At 37.7% G+C, this 22,822-nt stretch overlaps 14 protein-coding genes across 14 annotated transcripts; 10 read left to right on the forward strand and 4 right to left on the reverse strand.

The window, feature by feature from the left end:
• Positions 1-86: 86 nt before the first annotated feature.
• On the forward strand, positions 87-1,990 carry C9374_001427 (uncharacterized protein; the record flags this gene model as incomplete). Its single annotated transcript, XM_044690236.1, has 8 exons — positions 87-282; positions 439-753; positions 806-812; positions 875-1,064; positions 1,161-1,401; positions 1,459-1,575; positions 1,632-1,766; positions 1,872-1,990. The coding sequence occupies 8 exons, from the start codon at positions 87-89 to the stop codon at positions 1,988-1,990; spliced, it is 1,320 nt and encodes a 439-aa protein (XP_044551825.1).
• Positions 1,991-2,006: 16 nt separating this feature from the next.
• Positions 2,007-2,297, forward strand: C9374_001428 (uncharacterized protein; the record flags this gene model as incomplete). The annotated part of the gene is made up of 1 exon (XM_044690247.1): positions 2,007-2,297. The coding sequence occupies one exon, from the start codon at positions 2,007-2,009 to the stop codon at positions 2,295-2,297; it is 291 nt and encodes a 96-aa protein (XP_044551826.1).
• A 181-nt stretch (positions 2,298-2,478) lies between these two features.
• C9374_001429 (uncharacterized protein) lies at positions 2,479-2,760 on the forward strand (the record flags this gene model as incomplete). The annotated part of the gene is made up of 1 exon (XM_044690258.1): positions 2,479-2,760. The coding sequence occupies one exon, from the start codon at positions 2,479-2,481 to the stop codon at positions 2,758-2,760; it is 282 nt and encodes a 93-aa protein (XP_044551827.1).
• Positions 2,761-2,798: 38 nt separating this feature from the next.
• On the forward strand, positions 2,799-4,653 carry C9374_001430 (uncharacterized protein; the record flags this gene model as incomplete). The annotated part of the gene is made up of 2 exons (XM_044690270.1): positions 2,799-3,615; positions 3,722-4,653. 2 exons carry the CDS (start codon positions 2,799-2,801, stop codon positions 4,651-4,653), a joined length of 1,749 nt encoding a protein of 582 aa, XP_044551828.1.
• A 37-nt stretch (positions 4,654-4,690) lies between these two features.
• Positions 4,691-5,899, reverse strand: C9374_001431 (uncharacterized protein; the record flags this gene model as incomplete). Its single annotated transcript, XM_044690281.1, has 1 exon — positions 4,691-5,899. One exon carries the CDS (start codon positions 5,897-5,899, stop codon positions 4,691-4,693), a length of 1,209 nt encoding a protein of 402 aa, XP_044551829.1.
• Positions 5,900-6,677: 778 nt separating this feature from the next.
• Positions 6,678-7,640, forward strand: C9374_001432 (uncharacterized protein; the record flags this gene model as incomplete). Its single annotated transcript, XM_044690292.1, has 1 exon — positions 6,678-7,640. The coding sequence occupies one exon, from the start codon at positions 6,678-6,680 to the stop codon at positions 7,638-7,640; it is 963 nt and encodes a 320-aa protein (XP_044551830.1).
• Positions 7,641-8,007: 367 nt separating this feature from the next.
• C9374_001433 (Peroxin 7 (Pex7), putative) lies at positions 8,008-9,191 on the reverse strand (the record flags this gene model as incomplete). Its single annotated transcript, XM_044690303.1, has 2 exons — positions 8,008-8,951; positions 8,996-9,191. 2 exons carry the CDS (start codon positions 9,189-9,191, stop codon positions 8,008-8,010), a joined length of 1,140 nt encoding a protein of 379 aa, XP_044551831.1.
• Positions 9,192-9,729: 538 nt separating this feature from the next.
• C9374_001434 (uncharacterized protein) lies at positions 9,730-11,408 on the forward strand (the record flags this gene model as incomplete). The annotated part of the gene is made up of 2 exons (XM_044690314.1): positions 9,730-9,964; positions 10,117-11,408. 2 exons carry the CDS (start codon positions 9,730-9,732, stop codon positions 11,406-11,408), a joined length of 1,527 nt encoding a protein of 508 aa, XP_044551832.1.
• A 54-nt stretch (positions 11,409-11,462) lies between these two features.
• Positions 11,463-14,717, reverse strand: C9374_001435 (uncharacterized protein; the record flags this gene model as incomplete). The annotated part of the gene is made up of 7 exons (XM_044690325.1): positions 11,463-11,689; positions 11,735-11,997; positions 12,044-12,112; positions 12,277-12,469; positions 12,628-12,851; positions 12,899-13,960; positions 14,011-14,717. The coding sequence occupies 7 exons, from the start codon at positions 14,715-14,717 to the stop codon at positions 11,463-11,465; spliced, it is 2,745 nt and encodes a 914-aa protein (XP_044551833.1).
• Positions 14,718-14,886: 169 nt separating this feature from the next.
• C9374_001436 (uncharacterized protein) lies at positions 14,887-15,873 on the reverse strand (the record flags this gene model as incomplete). Its single annotated transcript, XM_044690336.1, has 1 exon — positions 14,887-15,873. One exon carries the CDS (start codon positions 15,871-15,873, stop codon positions 14,887-14,889), a length of 987 nt encoding a protein of 328 aa, XP_044551834.1.
• Positions 15,874-16,227: 354 nt separating this feature from the next.
• Positions 16,228-16,509, forward strand: C9374_001437 (uncharacterized protein; the record flags this gene model as incomplete). Its single annotated transcript, XM_044690347.1, has 1 exon — positions 16,228-16,509. The coding sequence occupies one exon, from the start codon at positions 16,228-16,230 to the stop codon at positions 16,507-16,509; it is 282 nt and encodes a 93-aa protein (XP_044551835.1).
• A 78-nt stretch (positions 16,510-16,587) lies between these two features.
• On the forward strand, positions 16,588-18,084 carry C9374_001438 (uncharacterized protein; the record flags this gene model as incomplete). The annotated part of the gene is made up of 2 exons (XM_044690358.1): positions 16,588-17,061; positions 17,161-18,084. 2 exons carry the CDS (start codon positions 16,588-16,590, stop codon positions 18,082-18,084), a joined length of 1,398 nt encoding a protein of 465 aa, XP_044551836.1.
• A 482-nt stretch (positions 18,085-18,566) lies between these two features.
• On the forward strand, positions 18,567-19,730 carry C9374_001439 (uncharacterized protein; the record flags this gene model as incomplete). Its single annotated transcript, XM_044690369.1, has 4 exons — positions 18,567-18,617; positions 18,700-18,855; positions 18,901-18,972; positions 19,017-19,730. 4 exons carry the CDS (start codon positions 18,567-18,569, stop codon positions 19,728-19,730), a joined length of 993 nt encoding a protein of 330 aa, XP_044551837.1.
• Positions 19,731-19,770: 40 nt separating this feature from the next.
• Positions 19,771-22,773, forward strand: C9374_001440 (uncharacterized protein; the record flags this gene model as incomplete). Its single annotated transcript, XM_044690381.1, has 1 exon — positions 19,771-22,773. The coding sequence occupies one exon, from the start codon at positions 19,771-19,773 to the stop codon at positions 22,771-22,773; it is 3,003 nt and encodes a 1,000-aa protein (XP_044551838.1).
• Positions 22,774-22,822: the final 49 nt, after the last annotated feature.

Genomic DNA, 22,822 nt, shown 5'->3' on the forward strand with positions numbered 1-22,822 from the left:
CAACAAAAAAAAATAAGTTTTGATTATATTGTCCCGTCATCGTCACTCACATGTACAATCCAAACGTCAGTTCAGTACAAAATCAAATGGCTGGACTCTCTCTCGGGAGCAATCCAGCACTTGAAACTAAAGTAGAGCTCTACATTTCTTGCAATAATTTGCAGAATAAGGATTTGTTGTCCAAGTCGGATCCGTGCTGTGTCGTGAAAATTGGTGAGAGACAATTGAATGGAGATTTTTATTGGCAAGATTTGGGAAGAACGGAAGTACAGAAAGATAATTGTATGTTATATAGTTTTTGTTTTGTAATCATGGATCATGTCATTTGGATCAACAATGATTTAATACTTTTCGGAATTTATATTTATAACATGTTCATCACAAATGGAATGTGATTATATTTTATATGAACACAATTATTATTATGACTTTGAACAGTAAATCCCAAATTTACCAAGACATTCATTGTCACTTATAAATTTGAAGAAATTCAACCACTCAAATTCCTTCTCTATGATATTGACAATGCCACTGTTGATTTGAGTGATGATGACTTTTTGGGAAGTTGTGAAGTGAAATTGAGCGAGATTGTTTGTGGTCCAGGAGGAGCTGTCACAAAAACACTGTTAGCTAAGCACGGAAATGGTGGAACTATCACTATTAGAAGTGAGCAAAAATCTAAAGTCAAAGATTTATTAGTAAATCTTGAATTAGATGGTAAAGATTTAGCAAAGAAGGATTTATTTGGAAAAAGTAAGTGGTAGAGTCTCGTGTGTTCCATCTCAATATATTATTGCATTCACAGGTGATCCGTAAGTGTTGAATATTGTGTCACATTTCATGACGAAATATTCGAAAATTGAAATCACAATAGATATTTCATTCTTTCCAAAATGATGGGTAACGAATATGTGGACATTTACAAATCTGAAACCATCATGAATAATTTGAATCCTCACTGGAAAGGGTTTACTTTACCAATGCAAAAGTTATGTAATGGAAATGAAAATCTTCCATTAAGAATTCAAGTCTTTGACTGGGACAAACATTCTGATCCTGATTTTGTGAGTATTATATTCGCATTGAACAATGTTGTAGTTAATCATACATGTTTCAATCAATCATGAAATTTTAACATTTTCGTTCACACAAATCCACAGATTGGAAGCGTTGATTTCACTTTCCAACAATTGAAACAAGCTGAAACCAATAGAACTGCACTCAACATTATTGATGATGGAAGCTTTTCCAAGAAAAAGAAACCTGCAAAGACCACTGGTAAAATTTCAGTAAGAAAAATATCGTTCACTGAACCAGAGGAAGAATACACATTTTTGGATTATTTAGGAGGTGGTTTGGAAATTTCCCTTTTGGTTTCCATTGATTTTACAGCTAGTAATGGTAAGTCACAATGCAAGAATGCATTTTTTGTAACATGGTCTAATTTCAATATTTTAGGAAATCCAAACGACCCTAATAGTTTGCATGCAGGTGGAAAGTTTAATGAATACGAGATGGCAATCAAAGCTATTGGAGATATTTTAGCATATTATGATAGTGATAAGCTCTTCCCATGTATGTTATTCTTGTTGCTTCAATCTCACTAATATTTAATAACAAATATTTCATAGCTTTTGGGTTTGGAGCTAAAATGCCAACTGGTCAAGTTTCTCATTGCTTTGCCCTCAATGGAAATCCAAGCAATCCAAATTCAGTTGGAGTTGATGGCATTTTACGTGATTATAGACAAGCTTTGAATACTGTTGGTATGTTTTTTTGGATCGAGCGTGATGACAATTTGAAATATTTTAAATTTCCATTTTGAATGTTGGATTCCAATGATGATTAATAACGATTGTTCAAATGTGAAGAGTTGTATGGCCCTACTAATTTTGCACCAACTATTCAAACAGCTGTCACTCTTGCTTCCAAGCCTCCATTGAGCTCAGCCAACAAAATCAAAAATACTGATACTATTAATTATTACTGATGGTGTAATTACTGACATGCCAGACACTGTTAAGGCTATCATTTCTGCATCTAGATATCCAATGTCCATTGTCATTGTGGGAGTTGGAAGCGCAGATTTTGGTTCCATGGAAACTTTGGATGGTGATGATAGAAGATTACAATCTGGTTCTGAAGTTGCTTTCCGTGATATTGTTCAATTTGTTCCCTTCCGTAAATACAACTCTCAAAATTATATCAATCTAGCTCGTGAGACCTTGAAAGAAGTGCCCCAACAAGTTTGCGAATACATGAAATACATGAAGATTAAACCAAATAAGAGAGTATAAAAAAAAGATGATTGTAACCAAACCAGATCTCAATAGAGATTCATGTGAGGATGTTTTCTTAAACATTACGTTATTTTCAACCTTGCATTTGAAGTTCAATGTCAATGGTACAACACTCTTATTCGTCATCTTCATTTTCGATATGGAATTACAAGCTTTGCGTTGTTGTTTCAAAAAAAAAATGACGCAACCCAAAAAGCATGGTCATCACAAGAAGAAATCATCATCCTCGAAGACTCATCAGTTGACTTCGGGATCCAATGTCAAGCAGTCACTCACTGCTCAAGAGATTCAAAAACTCTTATTGGAAGAGCAACAAATGGATCAACTCTTCTCAAAATTAAATTTAAAGAGAAAACCCATAGCAAAAGATGGTGCTTGTTTATTTAGAGCTTTTTCGGATTTATATTTCGGAACACAAATTTACCAAGAACAAGTTCGGAAGCATGTGTTCAATACATGAAAGAACACGAGGACTTTTTCATGAATTTTGTCGTAGAAATGGATTTTGAATCGTATTTAAAGCATATGGCCAAACCATACTCTTGGGGCTCTCAATTAGAATTGGAAGCTCTTTCAAGCCTGTATCATGTCAATATTACTGTATATGATATGAATGGAGTCGTAGCACAACATGGAAATCACATGATCATGACGAGTATTGAATCAAATCAAACCAATCAATGGACCACCTCAGGCAGTTCCTTGTCTGATTGGATGAGATCCAAGAAGAATGAGAAAATTCTACCAAAAAAGAGAAGAGAAATCAAGTTAGCATTTCTCTATGGTAGTCATTATGATTCAGTATATCCTATCAATGAATTTATGAACAATATTCTCATGCAAGACTTGTTCTACGAGACGTGTATGGCTTCTTTCAAGACGGATTTATTTACTAAAAAACCAGGATGTTTCAAGAATGTTGAATACGATGCTTGGTTGGATGATTTGGAAAAGATGGAAACTAAATCCTTACAAAAAGTGAAAGAATTACTTTCTCAACATCAAACCGCCTATGATCTCAATAATCCCAATGATTTTCCAGAATTGTCCAAACAAAAATCAAGCACCAATACTTCTACTGCTACTCCTCCTACTACTACTACTACCAATACGTTAGAACCTCACACTCTAGAAATTTCCAATGCTCCAGGAAATTCCAATCCCAACCACAATACTGAACTTGTCGGAGAGCTGCCTCTACTCGCTCCACCACCAGCAAATGCATGGCTCAATGAGAAGAAAAATTGGTCTGAAATTTTGAATTCGGCGAATTTGACTGAAACGACAAGTACTACCACTCAGACCGAGCAAACGAGTAGCAGTGCTGAGATGATGAACCTCTTCTTCTTCAAATTCCTCTTCTTGTTCCATGACTCCATCCAATTCTCAAATGGTCATTACTCAAAGTCATTCCCTCACAGTCGATGTTTCAACTCTGAACAACAAGACGAGCAACAAGAAGAGTACGACCAACAAAAAGTCGACGAAGAAGGACAAGTTGTTCAAGACGAGCCAGAACGAGACATCAACAACCATTCAGGCAGCAGCAGCAAAAGGCGACACGAACACGACCACCCATTCGAATGATGCAGTAGAATCCATTGAACCTCCTTCTCAAGTCATGGAACACAACAAGGATGTCTCTTCTCATTCATCCATGCCAGTTGTTGGATGGAATCCTTTCATTCCCATGATGGTCATGCCATCGTCAGGTCCTTTTCAACCACCACAACCACAACCACAACCATCGTATGGAGGACATCCAATGATGATGATGATGGGTCCACCCACTCTTCCCATGATGAATGCTGTTCATCCATCCTTTCCAACGAGTGGTAACATGGAGGCTGGTGTTCAATCCTCACCTTATATGATCCTGCCTCCTCCTCCTCCGCACCATCATCATCCTCAAATGATGATACCACCACACCTTCAACCTCCCTTAATGATGACAATACCTTCTTCTCAGGTATTGAATTCAAAACCTCACGACCCCATGATGCGTCTCAATGCCGCCAACCAAGACGTTCCATCGGTGCAATTGCAATCTCCTACTACTTGTCAAGAAAATAACACTCAACCTGTAGTGAATCCAGCAGGTAAATCTGCTTCTACCACCGTGTCTTCTGCTTGGGCAAAGCCGTTGAATATTGAAAAAACTTCTGAATCTCAACCCATGTCAACCACCTCTCAGAATAATGTTCAAGTGATGCCTACTAAAGAAGTGCATTCGAACGGAACGCTTGCACAGCCAGTGACGGTGAATTCGTCATCCACCAGAACAGAAATTTCGAAACCTAAAAGTTCAACATCCAACAACAAATCGAATCAGCACCAAAGAAAGAAGAAATAAAACATAGCTGTCTTCATTTACATGACGGAAAACAATTTCAATTTGTGAATTTTCGTTGTGTCACTCTTGGACCTTCCTCTTCGAATTCGCTTTTAGAGACACTTTTATCATTAAAAACGGACATACTTGCCAACACAGATCCACCAATCCACGATAAAAGTTTACGCTCAGGATACGCAGAAACATGAATACTAAATGCGGATGGTGCGCTTTCTCGAATTTCCTCTTTGATTCTTTCTGCAAAGCCAGGTAATAATGTTGTTCCGCCACTCAAAAGAATATGTCGATAATAATAATATCGTTCCTCATAATTCGTTGATGTAATCGAGTTGAATAACATGTCTTGAATACCACCAACTTCAGAGGTGTTGTCACAATATTCTCCACCTAATAATTTAGGATTAAATAATGGTTCCACACATTCATATCGTTCCTTCTCAATTTCAATAGTGTTTCCATCTGGCAATTCAAATATTGGCTTTTTCTCACTCTTTAGAGACGACTCTCCTCCTTGTAAATACGTCACACGAGCAAGTTCTTCCTTCATAGACATGACAAGCTCTGGTAGCAGCTGCATGGAACTCGAATGAAGCATATTTGTCTCCTCCAACTTGAGCCTTAATAATTTTAACAAGTATTGATCCAAATGAAGACCACCAATTTCAAGTGTTCGAATCGTCGTCGTGCTTGAGCTCGTGGGTAGAGGTTTTGCTATCACTCCTTCAAACATGGGCACTGCATGTGAAACTTCATAGCCACATTCCAACACGACACCCGAACCTCTTCCTCCTCCGAACATGGATAAACATGCACTCGAGGCTATGCACAGACTCTGAACTGAGAACTTCTCAAACATGACTTGAGAAGTTCGTTCTCTCTCTGTATTCTTACCCGTTGTAGCAGCAGTTGAAGTGATGCAGTCGGAGAGAAGAACAGCAGGATGCTCCGGAGAAGTTTTTAAAACATGATGAAATTGATAATGCCAGAATTGTTCCATATGATCCCAATTCGTAATGTGGCCTCGTTGAATGGGTCGGTGTAGATCTAGGAGTTGTTTTTGAGAAGAGGCTTCATCTCCAATATAAATATCAGTTGGTGGATTCAAAGGTTGTTTGGAAAGTGTTTTTTTTCGAGTGCCAAGGAGAGAGGGAATGATGAATCGAGGTGCTTCGTCTCCTGCAAAACCAGCTCTTGAAAAACATGAACCATTGTCGAGAACGAGAGCTGGAATTTCGTCTTGGTACATTTTTTAGTTTGACACATTGAAAATCAAATCATTGAACCTCAGAGTTCATGTACTGCGATTGCAACTTGAGAAATTCAACTTCTGGCATTAAACGAATTCACCTTTTGATCTTGAATTGTGTAAAGTTAAGGCGAGATGGTTATCTTGTGTGTTGTTGTAAACTTGGGATCCATTATTTTTAGATTTAAAAGAGCAATTTCATAAACGCACAAGTTCTCTACTCTTCCTCGACAAGAAAAAAACCTTGTATTTACTTCTTTGTGATTCCAAGAATCATCATCCTCGCAAGATCATCAGTAGTATTATTATTACATACTGTAAACACAGCACGCAATATATTCACGCTAATTCGTTCAGCTCGACCATTCATCATCATCACCACCACTCTTACAATTATTATCATCTACTGTTACCCATATCGTTATCATTATCAACCCACTCCAAATTATCATCATGACTTTCTCTAGTAGCAATTCTTCCAACAACTCTTCTCTCGTTTTGAGCTCCTCCAGTAGCAACAACCCTTTAGGGTCGTGTCCCTTAGCTCGCTCCAGCAATGTTCATTCTCAGGAGTTGAGTTTTAATTGTCTTTTCAGCAGCAACAACAAGCTCAATTCTTCAAACCTTCAAGTGGACTTGTCCGGACTCAACTTCCAACAACAATCCAGTAAGCAGTGCTTTGATCATCCGTGCTTTAAGCACTGCTATTCCTATTCCTGCAAGCATTGCTTTGAACCCAAGTCAGAGTCCAAAGGAGAGGATCAGGACCCGGCCTTTGATGAGTACTTTACGAAGGGCAGAGCAGGAGCAGGAGGCAACTCAACCTCTAAAGCAACAGCATTCATGTTTGGCCCGATGCGAGAATCAAGCACTACAATTATTGGCACCAGAATTATCGAGACATCAGAATGCTGCCCAATTCGACGAGAACAAGAATCAAACCGTTTTGTCGTCGTGCAAGTCGTCCCAATATCAGTGTAAGCAAAAGGTCTATTCTTTGAATATTGGACATGAGAAGAGTTCGTTTTATTTGAAAACTGAACTCGTGGAAGAGTTAAAGTTGTATCAAAGTATGGAAGTATCTCAAAAGCCAACCTTTGTCTTGCAGGAAATGATCTTGAAGGATAAGGCAAGAAGGGAATTGAGTGCTCTTAACAACAATCCTTCGTCGTCAGCACACTCAAACAACAAGACTCGAAATCAATTAGAATTTGATTTGTTGATGTCAGGAACTTCAGAGGGAGCTCTCAGAATAAGTCGTGAAGAGAATGCTGGAGGTAATTCTGTGTTTAGTGAGGCTTTGAGCTTTGAAGTTGTTAAACGAATGTTCTCTGCAGAGCTTTTAAAGACTGAAATGGAAATTGAGTATTATCCTGGAAGTAAGAAGACTGACTATCTTGTTCGAATTGGACAAAAGAAGTATGGTGTTTCTGTCACTAGAGCTTTCAACTTTAACGACTTTACTGGAGGAAATGGTGTGTTGACCGACAAGATGTTGCAACTTTTGCTCTATAAGAAGCTCTCAGGCATTATTGCTTCGTCTGGAAATGTGTACGATGAAGATGTGTGGGAGAAGCAATTTTTGCATTGTTGGGTGCCCTCTATGGATGTGGCAAAGAGATTGAAGAGACAATATGCCAAGATGAAGTGCTCGGTCAAGAGTAACACCATTCTGTTGGTCACGGTCGCCAGTGAAGCAAGAAGTATTTTCATGGAGAATTCGGCTGACCATGAACAATAAATGTTTTGTTGAATTTAATGTCACAAAATTCATGTCAAAGTGTACCAAAGATGCTAATCTTTTCATGAATGCGTCAGGCCTATCATTGCGTTTTGTTTTATGGGGTATAAACATGTATAAGTGTTGGTATTTTCATATTATAAATTTTCATCATCAACGATTGTCTCGGAAGAGTTGCACTTCACTCGAAAAACAAGACGGTGACAGAGGTGGGCTTTTGGTTAAAAAAAATTTAAAAATATTGTTGTTACATGAACATTAAGGAATGGTTGTTAAGAAAAAGAAATCAGAAGTTTCACAAGACCACCAGGCCAAAATAAGCGTCAAAGTATTCTTTTTAATAGTAGCACTGGGTTGTAGTTGAAAATTATTCTTCGTCCTCATCCTCTTCATCCTCGTCTTCGTATTCGTCCTCATCTTCAACTCCTCCTCCACCTCTTGCTAAACCTAATACTTGTCTAAATTGAGCAACAATTTCATTGTCTTCTTCATCATTTTCATTTTCGTTTTCCTCATGCGTAGGAACTGGCTCTTCACCTCTCATCCATACATATACTGTCTCGTCCCAACTGCAACTTGCCAGCTCATCTTCCATCTCCAAATTAAAATCTAATCCAATAACAAACTCAGAGTGATGTTCATACTTCTCCAGGAGAGCATTGTCGCTTCCTTGCTCGGTGTCCCAAATACATAACGACATGTCATAACTCACACTTCCAATAATATTTTCATCATGTGGAGAGAATTTCACACGTCTCACGGCAAAGCCATGTCCAGAGAGAGTACAAATAGACGAATCTGATGAAGTAGATGATGTACCACCACCAACAGTTCCAGCTCCATGTTGATTCAAATTTCTCAAATCCCAAACCTTGATGGTCTTATCGACAGCACCCGTACAAACAATATGTTCATTAAACTTGTTCCAGTCACATGCCAACACTTCATAATTGTGAACTCGTGCTGTTTGTATGCTTGAAATGTCATGTACATCCCAAATCTTCATAGTCATGTCTCCACTGCAACTCATAAATAAATCTCCATTGGTTGGTGAAAAAATTGTTGAATATACACAATAACGATGTTCATCAAACGTTTCAACAGAGCTTGCATTGGTTTGTCCTGCACCTGCCGCTTGTAAGTTCCATAATTTAATGGTATTGTCCCAGGATCCACTCACAAAACAATCCTTATTTACTGTATTGTAGTCCACAGAATAGACCTCCTTTGAATGTTCCGCAAAATTCATCACTGGAGCTCCTTCTCCTCCCGATGCATTGGTAGTATCAAAAACTTTAATACTGCCATCACCTGAGCAGCTGATTATTTGTTTTCATTTTCTTCATTCCATGTACAATCATAGAGCCCATCATCCGTGTCAAACGTGTATAATTTTCTCATCGTTTGTGCATCCCGATCATTTTGTAAAATGTATTGTCGTCCTTGTCCGGCAATTCCAAAGTGTTGGCTTGTTGCTACACCCAATTTATCATCTTCAAACGGAGAAAATTCAACCGAGTATCCACTGTATTGAGTCTTGAATGATGGCATTATTTTTTGATTTGAAATTCTCCTTTGCTGCGTTAGCTTGTATCGAAGTTTCTACGCTCTGATCCTGGAGTGCCTGCGAAGGAGACTGCTCAGCCCTGTTCCGTGCCACTGGCACAAAGTCTAATAAATATCAAATTTTATTATGCACCAAACATAAATAACTAGAAAAACAACAAGCATTAGTAGTGTAACGGTATCATACCAGCCTTCCAAGCTGGTGACCCGGGTTCGACTCCCGGCTAATGCAAAATATTTTTATCCTTGTCAGTCTTTGAAAGTGCTTGATATTTGGTTTTGGTCCAAACCACCTTCTTTTCCAAAGTCCTACGACCGAGTGTTCTCCCACTTGTACCAACATTACCCTTTCCATTTTATCCTTCTTGTTTGATTCTAATTCCTTTTTGAAGAACTGATGTGTTCAACTCCGAAACCATCCGTTTTATCACAAAACAACAACTCTAGGTTTCAAAAAATAATTGCCACAATAACACTGGGTTCCTACTGAGTCTTTTTCTTCCACAACCACCACCTCTTGAAAATGATAAGGGCAGAATTATTAATTTATTTTCCAACTAAATTGTACTTTTCGGGAGAGAAAATTGTCGGATATGTCGAGTTAAGGCTTCCATCACAGATGGGCATTTACGGAATCAAAATAGATGTATTTGGTCGCGAATACTATACAACCAATTTGCAACAAGCACTCAAGACAAATTCTAATACTCGAGTCACTCGTATCTTTTATGAATATTCGACAAAACTCGAAGGTAGAGGTAAGTATCGATTTATTCCTCACACAAAATCGAATGTTATGTGCATTAATAATTAACCCGTTGATCAATCTTATTATTTTCGGGATTTGGAATTTTCATGCATGACTACCCTTGGTACTTTGTAAATTCAATGAATATGATCGCAACAACAGGAAGCACAAAGAAAGAAGAACGAGAGTTCTTTGGTCTATTTAAAAAGCAGGTGAATACCGTCCTTCCCGCTGGTGTTTACAAGTACGATTTTGAAATTCAACTACCTGATTTTATACCACCAACCTATCGTACCAATCAGTCAGCCCTTACTGGATCGAAGAGTAATTACGGAATGCCAGCAATTGACTATGAGTTAAGATGTACGTGCATGAACTCGGACAAGAGCGTAGGAGACTTGATATCGTCTGCAGCCATTCCGGTTGGAGGCTCTTTAATGACTCCTTCTTTCATGGGATCTAACTCAACTCCGTTCACAGACTCAAAAGTGAAGACATTCTTGTTTGCCAATGGCCAAATTAACACAATGCTTCAAATGCCTTCTCGAGTTTTCCTCACTGGTGACTATCTTCATGGTCAATTGACCTTGGAGAATACTTCACAAAAAACAGTGTCGGAATGTACAATGTCATTCATTCAGAGAGTCGACTGCTTAAAGTCAGGTCAAAAGATTCCAATCAAAAGTGACGTGTACGTCATTAAGAAGATTGTTATCGGAGAGTTGAAAGCAAAAGAAAAGAAGACTTTAACGTTAAATCAACAAACGGGTGTCAAGGTTCCAGACTTTTGTGTTGAAAGCATTTTCCCTTATCAAAAGATGGGCACGCTTGTCAATGTAGGCTACTTTATCAAGGTCACGGGTAAACTCTCCTTGGCCACTGATCTAGATTACGAATGCTTGCTTTATGTCGCAAACAGAATGAGACATATGGCTTATTTCCAACAAGTTCAAACAATGTCTCAACCATTCATGAGCGCAGCGTCTCCTTCCCTTGTAAATACTGAGGTTTCTCAAATCAACCAATCTGTTTCTCCTTACTACCAGCAACCATCGCAGTATGGTGTGGTGAGCCATGAGCAGCAACAGATTCATTCAATCCAGCAATATCAGCAACCAATGCAATCTATGCCTCAACAGCAACAAGCAATGCATCGGTCTCAATCCTTCAATGATCACATGAAGCAATCTGTTGAAGAAAATGTTTCGGTGCCATTGGATGGTTCAGCACCACCAGAACAAGAAGCAACAGAGTATTTCGAATACCAAGATGATCAACAAAATATGAGTTTATATCCAACAGTTGAAAGATACCACTTACCACCGATTCCACTCTCTGCTTACGAGACAGAAGCAAGAAGACAATTGGAACACGAACATCAACAACCACCTGTTACAGGGATGCAACATGCCAACTATGACATTAGCACAGTGAATTACCCAAGATATCAATAAATCGTCATGAATCCATTACAAAATTTTCACATTCAATAATTGTTAATAATCGTTTCATGCTTTGATTTCCTCATTGAACGTATTGTCTTGTTGGATTTGAGGTAATGCAAGTCGTTCAAGGTCTGTATCAATAGATTGCTGTAAAGTGCCAGAGAAGTGGTTGCCTTGAATTTCAACAGATTTATGACAGCACTCGTTGCTTAGAGAAACATCGAAACAAGTGTTGTGAGAAAATCTGTTATCGCAAACAGACACCACCAGGAATGTGGACTTTTTAATCTCTAACATTAAGTGTTATCAGAGAGTACGTAATTGAAACAACTTACTAATGGCGGAAGCAAATAAATGGTCAGAAAAAACATTGTCCTCAATAACACCTGCACATTGATCCAAAACAATTGCAAATTCCAAGCTGTCAGTAAAAATGTTCTTTTTGATATTGAGCTTTGGAATGTTCGTTGCTTTCATACAAAACGCCCCATTTTTCATAAATCGATTGTTGGTAATATGAATTTCATTTGTTGTGCAATTATTGATGTGTTCGGTGTCGTTCATGACGATAACCCCTCCTCCCATGTTTCGTGAAATCCTGTTGAACCATTTTGTAAGTATTTTCAAACAATGTCAATACTTACAAATTATCCTGCATGATCAGTGCATGCATGTTATCAGCAAATCGAACAGAAATAGAAGCAGAGAGAGCGCTTGTATTGTTAATTGTGTTTCCAATAATTTTAACCTCTCCTTCCATGTCTTCAAGTGACACTCCTTTTAAATTGTTGAAAAGCTTGTTCATACAGAGCTGTTAATCCACCATTGGTATTGTTTTCCAATGTTACCTAAATCAACCCTTAACGAGAATACCTACCTGAAGCGATGACTCTTTGCGGCTACACACCATTCTTTCATTCCTGTTAGTTCGTTCTCATGGAAATCGATGTTTGAATCTTTGATCGCTATTCCTTTCTTGCAGTTTTTAAACTCGTTTCCATTAATACTTCCAATGCTATTAGCAATGAGAATACATGCACCATTGTCAAAAAAAGAGTTGGCTTGCACTTCTATATTTTCACAATTTTTAACATGAATAGCCATGAATTATTACTCCAGTTGTTGTAAAAGTGATTGTCAGAAATCATTCCTCCGTAGCAGTTAACAATCATAATTCCATTAGTTTCTGTGCACGAAAATTGATGTAAATGTAATTTTTGAAACATACCATTGTCATGAACCTTGTTGCTCAATATTTGCGGGCAGCATCCTTCGAAATAGAGAGCACTCCCAACAGCATCATTGCCTGGAGCTTGACAATTGCCAAATATCTCATTCTCTTCAATCATTGGCGATATTCGACTCGATCGTCCAATGGCATGTATGCGTCCCTTAATTTTACAGTTAACAATCCTTGGTTGACATTGATCAATTTCAATAATAATTGGTTTTCTAAGAGAAATAATTGAAACTATTGAACTGTTCACATAACAACCTACGTCAGTAGACTTCCTTTGGTCAGTTTTCTTCCAACAAAATTCATTTTCCTTATTTCTGCATTATGTAAAATTGTTATTCGCTCAGCTTGTAACACAGCTTCCTCATCACCTTCTTCCACGCCTTCAATGGTTAAATTTTCTCGTTCAATGTTCAGATCGGCCTGACGATGTTTATGAACACCTGGATGCAAATAAATAATCACATGCACTGAGGAAGGTTGCTTCTTGGCGTAAATTAGCGCTGCCTCAATAGAGTTAAACCTCTTCTCTTCACTCTTTGTAAATAATCTCTTGAAAGACGATGCAAAAGTGTGTGGATAAACGTGTATGACAAGCTCTGTACGTTGTGAGGCTTGGACGAATGATTTTGATCTTCTCCTCATTTCTTTGTTTTCCTTTGTTGAATGTTCAGACTCCATTGAGTACAAGTCAGCAAGGCTCTGGTATCTAGTAAAAAGTTCCTCACTCTCAGGTTGTGGTTTTTCAAGCGTCTTCTCACTGTCTATTTGAGCTAATTGCTGTCTCATTGTTACGAGAATCTTTTGTTGTGCTTCGGAGAGATGATTTCTGGGAGGAGGAAGTGGCTGGATTGTGTTCTTTTCCAACGTTACTTGGTTGATTTGCATTTTCCTTGATTTGGTTTTCTTCATTAGGCAGAAATGGTAAATTGCTGTGGAGTGTATTCTTTTGTGAGGATCTTTGTGAAGCATTTCTAGAACGAGATCGATAAAATCCACCTCCTTATTGGAGAGAGAGAAAACCATTTTGCTCTTGAGATCGTCTCTCACTTGTTGTTCGGAATGTTGAAGTAAATCCCAGGCTATTCTTTTTGTAAAGTCCAATGTCAGTATTTGGTACAGAACTACTCCCAAGGCAAAACAGTCGACTCTAAATCCATATTCTTGACCGGAAAGAACCTCTGGAGATAAATAAGTGAGGGTTCCAACCTTGGAATGTCTTGACGATTCCTCTATTTCTTTGCTGAGACCAAAGTCTGCCAAAACAACAGACAGGCCATCACTGTGAACATCCTCAATTAGAATATTTGCTAGCTTAATGTCTCTATTTTCGGTTCCTGCTCACCATTCGAAAAACAAACCAATGTGTACAACCTATGAACAATATTATTCTTGTGAATGTGAGAAAGTGCTTTTGAAATATTTGTTGCCACAGAAAGAGCAACTTGAAATTTTGTTGGCACTCCTTGATGGATCGTTCCTTCCAAACCAACCTCCCTTGAGGATGAACAATTAACATCACACTGAGTTTTTCTGTTTAAAGGAGATTTGATGAATTTTTCCAAATCATTCTTATAAACTGGCATGGAAAAGTACATGACATAAACATTAAATTCTTGTTGAATATCTATATAAATGTCATAAACAGGAGTGATTCTAAAATCATGTCCTCTTCCGTTTTGATTCATCTTTACGAGAAGAGAATATTCCTCAACTGCATTCTCCAAACAAGCCTCATCCTCAACAAGTACACTTTTAAGGGCAATTATCTTGCCGTGATGATGTTGCACATTTTCCTTCTCCTCACCTTGTTGTAACTGCTCACACATGAAAACACTACCACCCGCCCCACGTCCAAGTCTCTTCCGAACAATATACAGTTCAACCACTCGTGAGAGAGTGCTGTCCGAATATACAGTAATACGATCTTCCTTCAATTTTAAATATTTACATTGTGATAATAATAATTGATGATGATGATTATTGAACCATGAGATTGCTAGAGGCTCGCAAGTAAGTTGCCTCTCATGATCAGCATCATGATTCGGGCGTGTGGTAGGTTTATCCGTGAGTGTGAACATTTTTTAAGCAACCACCAAACACTAGATGAAAGGAAATTAACAATTGAGGAAAATATTTCAAAATCACTAAAACTTGGAGCGGTTGTACAAAAAAGAAATGTTTTATTGCCATGATGGCGATTAAGCCAGCATCAATAAAAATCATCCGGTGTTGTTGTCTTGACTCGAATTATTGTTCTTGAGGAGTGTCTTGACCATCACTCTCACAATTTTCGAGGATCCATGAGAGCTTGAATGGTCCAAATACTTGGTGAGGAGCAGAATCCTTCAAGGCATAGACCAATAAATCTTCACAATTCTTAGCTTCCTCCAATTTGACGGCAAGGAGGGTATCGTTACCAGAACCAATGACAATTCGATCGTCTGTTCCCTTCAAGAAGGCAAATGAATTCTTTTCTTCCTCTTCCAAATCCATTTCTGTGAATTCAAGAGTAGAAAACGAGAGTTCACTCGTTTCACATTTGAATAATTTGATCAAGTTGGTCGACTTGACGGTATTGGCCCAAATACGACCCCATTCAACCACAGCGAGTGGCAAACGATACACTCCAAAGGTTCGACGATGCTTTTTAGATTCGGTTTCTGGCAATACTGCTCCTAGCTTTTCTGTCAAGAGGGTTTTGATTTGAGAAGAGAGACTGACTTGATACACAGATTCATCCATTTCTTCATCTTGAGCTGTGAATGATGGAACCAATTCAACGCTTTGAGGAGGAGCAGAAGAAGTTGAGTTATCACAAGTCTCTTCCTTTTCTTCTTCTTCACCGGTAGATTCTTCAGCATCTTCTTGATGGTTCACCACATTTTCCTTGTCATCATCATTGGCTTCCTCTGATCTCTTGTTCTTCAGAGAATTCTTCTTCTTGGAAGTCTTTTGAATCTTCTCAGTGGACTTGGTTCGCATGTAAATATTGTTCTTTGATTTGCGATTGGTCTTGATGACCACTCCACTGTTGTTGAGTGTTCGATAGTTGACATTACTTCTGCTTCGAGTCTTGGATGCAGCGAGGATGTTGTTGAGATTGATTTCACAGCCGGGTGCGACTCGCTTCGAACGATCAATGTTTTGAGGATTGTACACAATTCGGCATCGAGTGGAGGTTTGTGATGGCTCGTCCACGTCTTGTTGATGGCGTCTAGAGGTTGATTTGGTCATTTGATGATTTTGTTTTGAATTTGTTTTTTAAAAATCAACGGAAGCAGGACTCTTTTAATTTTTCAAAAAAAAATGTATAACGGTTTTTCAAGGCGCGATTCCTTAAAATTCTGGATAGATTTTACAATCTCGGTTCTAACAAGCATCTACTCTTGACGCTTTGAATAAAATGATTTGGTTGATGAAGAAACGATTTTTGATTCAACGTTATTCTTGAGTTTTGATTGAGTGACCTCGTCTAAAGAACAGGACAACAATTGAGTGCTGACTATTTATAGGTGGTACAAATTAAGCTCAACAAAAAACATAATTGTCGACAACACTGTTACAACCACTTCTCAAACAAAAAACAACATGCTTTCATTTACTGCAGGAATTGTAGGAGGTGTTTATATTGCCCAACGATACGACATGGAAAAAGTCATCAGTGAATTCAAGCCCACCATTTGTCAAGAAGAATTGCAAGGCGATTTATGGGATCGTGTGAAAAAGTATGAAGAAAAATGTCGAAGACATGAACCTTCTACACAAGAGAGCACTTCATCTTCAATGAATATAACCAACGACCTTTCAAATTCTCAATCTCCTCCTAACGACCCTCAACAAGAAATCAAAAACTGCAGCAGCAAGAACTGAAACAGACCAATTAAAATCCAACTTGTCATGGCCACATGAGATAATGCATCTATGACTTGTGTCCGAGATTAAAAAAAAATGTCCAATTTCATTCCGACACGAGTGATCAAAGGTTCTGTCACTTATCGTTATGGTTTGTTTCCAGACGAAGGACAACAACAGCCCAAATCTTCTTCATCGTTGTCCAATGCACCACCTCTCCACACAACCTTGCCGATCGTGATTGAACCCAACACAGAAATGGTAGATCATGATCGAAACAACTCTTCCAAAGACTCGCTTCTGTTATGGATTTCACAAAACAAATCATGGATTCGAAATGTGTTAAATTCTTCTGGAGCGATTCTCTTTAGAGGCTTTCAAATCATGTCTGCACAAGATTTCGAAGATGTTGCACTCGAAGCAGCTCACTATCCCTTGCAAGATGGTTATTTGGGAACTTCACCAAGAAATCGCGTTACCAAATACACATTTACTGCGAGTGAATTTGGGCCTATGGTTCCAATTCCGCAACATTTGGAAATGAGTTTTCTTCCAAACTCACAACCAAAGGTGAGTATATGAATTTATTGAACTTTTTCTTAGATTTGATGGATTGAATCATTGAAATATATTGTGCTGCATGAACACATTGGAATTATATTCACACAGGAAATATTCTTTTACTGTCAATCACCTCCAGAGAATTTACATCAAGGAGAGACTCCAATTTGTGATATGAGATTGGTCTATCAAAATCTCAATGAAGAATTTAAAAGAAAACTTGACAAGTACCAAGTAGCCAATGTCAGAAATTATTGTTCAAAACGACATGCACAACATCATCACTCCTTGTTTTCCATCTCATTTTGGTCCAATATTTTGAAACAGTTAGATCCATTCCGTACCAAACCATGGGAAGATATTTTCGAAACAGAAAGTGAATCTCAAGTTTACAAGTTGTGTGAGCATGATCAGGTGGAGCCACGATGGAAACAAGGGAAGGAATTGGAATTGTACAATGAACATGATCCTATCAAGCAAGTACCATTTGCATTGCCATCCAATGATGCGAATCGTCATGGTGAAGATTCAAGTTCAAAAAACACTCAAGGACAGTCATCATGTTTCACTTGGAGTAATCACATGCAAGTATTTCATATTGATGCAGTGCCTTGTGAGTATCGTCAAGTGGCACAGAGACAACAACGATGGATCATTTACTTGTTATGGATGATTGCACTTGTTGTGATATTGATCAAAAAGTTACTCGTGTCAAGACATGATCAAGCTCAACATGCCTTTTTCGTACCAAAAAGAAGTGTTGCGGACAATGGAAAGGATCATGCTCAACAAACAAATGGTGTTGAAAACAGTAAGAAAGAAAGCACATTTGGCTCAGAAGAAACAACGAAGGAATTGGAATTGAGCACGAAGGAAATTCAGCATGTGAGTGATACCATTTGGCAAAATACTGTCTTCTTTGATTGGCGCAAAGGGGATGTCATGATGCTCAACAATTCCATCATTAGTCATGGAAGAATGCCTTATACTCAAAAGAAGAGCAAGAGAGTCATCCTGACTGCATTTTGTTAGTGAGGAGGTGATAACGATATTTTTCATCATTCTCCTACTATTGACCATAGTAAAGTTGGATATTTTGCTTCGCACACAAGCAGTTTTGAGGAAAATGATTGTCAAATTTGCAAGCAAGGTGGCAGACAGTTGTTCATTACACTAGTCATAATTAAAACTATATGACCAAGGGAAGGTGGTGTAATGGTAACATCGCAGCCTCCAAAGCTGTGGCCGGGGGTTCGATTCCCCCTCTTCCCCAAGAATTTTTTGGTTCACTAATGGTATTTCCATCCACTGTTGAATCTCAAGTAAACGTTGCGTTGCTTCTTTTTCTTTAGCCGTCCACCACAAACTACGCCTGAGCGTAAAGTGCAAAAACTGACGAAGAAAAAATTCGGCTCGTTTTAGTAAGTCCCGGAGTCAAAAAAAATGGAGTGATTGGTCTGTGGTGTTGTTTTCTGCTTCTCACACAAAAAAACACACCAACAACACACAACAACATGGAAGCTGAATTAGTGGTCATTGAAGAGGGTACTGTGCCTCTATACTGTGTAAGTAATTGATTATCCATATTACCACAACAACAACAACATCAAACAACAATTTCAACACCGACACTAATCTTTACCTCAGCTTGGTGTTTCTGATTGTGATTCGAGTTGCGAAACAAATAGTAATCACGTAAGTACTAGTGAATATCGTTCACCTTGTATTGATCTCAATTATATCAAGGCCTATGAATCACCAGCATTGGATAGCCAATCCACAACGAACCAGAGTACGAACAATGTAAGTATTATGTTTGTCCATTATTCAGTAGTAACACATTTCAAGATTCCTTCATCATCAAGCATCGAGATGAACACTTCTCAGCCATCATCACCAGTAATAACTACTACCTCTACAGTATGTTTCAAATTTGTTGCAATGTGTTTGCTTAACTTGTTCAGGAATGGATCTTCACAGACGAAACTATGTCATTTCCACCTTGCTGTCTATTGCCTAGCACAAGCAGCTTCTCTGGTATTGTTGATGAGACACAATGTACGATAACACCAAACAACAAATGTGATGATGACAATATTTCCCAACAGAGCAAAAAACGAAAATCAAGAACCACAGATGAAGCTGCTGAAGACACTCACAAGGAATATCAATTCACTTTAGAGAAAGGACTGTTTGAATTTGTACCAAAATATAATTCCTTTAAAGAAGTACCAGATGAGAAGAAACAAATTTATGGAATTATATGGGAACAGTTCGCCAAATGTGCAAGAAATATTATTTATCAACATCTACAGATGAGATGTTCAAACTCCATCAGCCATGAAACGGTTGGATGTTGCAACCCAAACGTGTTTTATCTTGCTCTGAGGGGAACAAAGGCTAAATATTACCAATGGTATCAAGACATTTTGTGGAATGGCCTAAAGAAGAGACAGAAGTGCATTCAATTCAGATTTACTGACAGTGTTCCTCCTTTAGACAAATGCAAGCATTGGTCTGAGTTGGAAATTACTCACTCACGTCTTACACGTAAATTCGGAAAGAAGATTACGAAACACAAGATGAAAATTGTATACATTTCTCTCACATGTAATGTGGAAACTAATCAAGTGTGGACATCGTTCAAGTTTGACAAAGAATTCGAGTTTGTACAATAAAACAATTGAATTCAATCCTCAATACTCTAAATCACAAAAAATGTCATCAAATTGGAACTTTTCATCACCATCCACAAACCAAACCACATCTAACAACAACTTTTTTGAAGGTCAATCATATGGACTTTCAAATCAAAATCACCACATATGGTGTTCCTCTCCATTATCTTCTTTCAATGTGCAATCATCGTCATCTACTGGTTTCAGTAGCATTAATCCGGGATCTTTTCAATTTGATTCACCAAGAACATCCACACTATCTTTCGAAAGAATTTATGAAGATCTAATACAACCAAACCAATCCAATTCAATGAGCTATCAGAATATCCCTATTCAATATGGAGGATGTGAACATTTATTTCAAAATCATCAATCCTATTATCCACAATTCAATCAGCAATACATCACACAATCTTCTCATAATTTCTCCACAACCCAACATAACCTTGACAATCCGAACACATTATCATCTCAACCTTCACAACATGAAACCAATCAATCAAACCAACATTCAAACACACAACAAAATACAACAATTACTTTTGTCGATGGCTTCACTCGCATAAAACAAAAGCGAGGAAGACCACCGAGCACAGAAAACAAATTGAAAAATATTATTGATAATGCTGATCTCAATTTCTCTCAGTATAAGCTCCAAGGAGATGCTGTTATTAAATTAAAGAACAAGAGTTTTGCGATATGTAACTCATTACATTTTAATATTGCAAATCCATCTATTGACAAGATGCAGAAAGAATTTCATCAATTCGAAAAAGAGACGAAATCTAATGGGAAGTTGTTGTTGACATGTAAAAAAGGCAGTGAAAAAACAACCAAAAGTATGATTGAACAAGACAAATCTCAATATACAAAAAGCAAGCTCGGATCATTACTTTGCGGAATCGAACTTTTGCTGTATAATAATGGAATTTCAAATTTCTCTGAATTTTTCGATCTATTGATTGACATGTTTCCCGATATTGTTTATCGAACATTAAGCAAACGAAAGGATTATGATGACATTGACACGAAAGTTCGAAAATTAGTCACAAACAAAAAAATACCAGAATATGACTCATATATCGAAATGTATCTAAACAAACAAGAAAAAACAAACCCTATTGCCATTAATGATTACCCAAATGATCTCGATGATCCTGTTTCATCTGAAATTAGTTCTGAAATCGATGAAAATTTTGATGAATATGAAGAACATCAATCAAGTGAAGCAATTAATGAAACAACATCAACAATCTCACAAGAAGAACCTGTAAGCAGTAGTGTAGCTCTACAAACAAGCTCAAATGACGATGATGAAATGGATTGGGAGGACGATGATTATTCGCAAAGTGATGCTTCTTCATCGAGTGAAGAGACAAATCAAAGAAAAAAAGTGACAAAACGAAAGTTGCGAGTAGTACGGAAAAAGTTACTTGATATCCAAGCGAAAGACAAAGCCAAAATCAGTAACACTCAATATAAGGAACTGGTGTCATCTTCAAGCTCCAAAACCACTCCTCTCTCAAGTATGTCATCAGTTCAATCTGTAGTTAGTATTAAGGCCTTAATTGAATTTAAAGGGACACATGAGAAGAATGAAAATATTTTTTTCATCAGCCTTTATTCTTTAGTTAAATATATGATTGAATTATATGTACAATGGGTAAAACAAATATCAACAGACAAGGAATTAGCTGCTCATCTCAACGAAGAGGATAAAAATTGGAAAACAAAAATTAAGTGGTTCAAACTCAATCTCGATGGATCTAAAGGCCGTGTTACATTCGCATGCGCTCCATTAAATATGAAAAATTTTGGGAGTCCTCAATCAAGAGAAGCAGTCCATCCTGTGGCTGTTTGGAAGGGAAAAGAAAATCAACTTCGAGCAATAACTGGAATTATTCGAGTAATGATTGAATCGATGACATGTCATGGGGTGGATGTTGATGGAGTAAATCACAAGGTGGATTTTTGTGTCACAACAGATCTTCTTTCGTTAAAGCGTATCTCTAATCTTAAATTTTCACAAATGTGTCCATATTGCAATACATTGAATACTTTTTGTGACCATTTTCACCTCGCTAGAAGCAAAGAACAGTTGGGTTGTCTGCTCGGAGTTAGTCCATTCAAAATTGTCATCTGTTTGCTCCATATGAAAGAACGAATAATGGAAAGAATATTAATTGATGCAATAATGACGAGCAACAAACGAGAAACTATTGTCAGGATCATTCGCAAGATTCCAAATCTCAATAATTTCAAAATAACTGAGAAAGGACAAAAGTTGAAGTGTTACTTAACCGGAAAACAAGTTAATTCCATTTTAAGCAATTTGAGAAGATTACGTAAGGTAATCGTTCCTCAATATATCACATTAATGAGCAAATTTAGAAATGTGTTGAAATTACTTCAAAATGAATCCTTTTCTGAATCCGAACTTAATAACCTTCAACTCAAGCTAAATGAGATGGAAGAAGTGGTTCAATCTCTTTATACTGATAGTGGTTCTCAAAGTTGGTATATGCATATTCTATTCCATCATGTAATTCCTTTAATCAAAGTATACGGAAATTTGGTTCACTTTGAAACACAGGGATTCGAAGGAGCACACATTGATGATGAAAGGCGTATGAAAAACACATCCAACAATGGAGGAAAGTATAATTATTTGGACAGAATGTTTCCGACATGTAAAGATCAAAGTTTGATCCAGTTCATGCTTCCGAAAATTAGGAGACTCATGGTATGTAGAGATTTGAAAATTCCCTTTCAAAACAGGCAACGAAACAATGAGAAGTACAAGCAATTTCTTGCAATACCCTACCCGATCTTCTCATTCCAAGAGGAAAATGTTGCCTTGTTGTCTTTTGTACCAGGGAAATCTCTCTCCGAAGTGTGTACCCGATGCGAAGATCACGAAGAACATGAAATAACCTCCAAATATGATCCAATTTCAAACGTTCAATATGGCAAGGACAATGCAAATGACAACGACGATGAAAGCGATGCCATGAACATGTTTTCCCAAAGTTGTGATGTGTAATAAATTTTTTGTTAAAAATTAAATTAAATTTTTTACTTTTTGTTGTAAT

Source organism: Naegleria lovaniensis, assembly GCF_003324165.1.
Source record: "Naegleria lovaniensis strain ATCC 30569 chromosome Unknown tig012, whole genome shotgun sequence".
NCBI classification, from domain to species: domain Eukaryota; phylum Heterolobosea; class Eutetramitea; order Acrasida; family Naegleriidae; genus Naegleria; species Naegleria lovaniensis.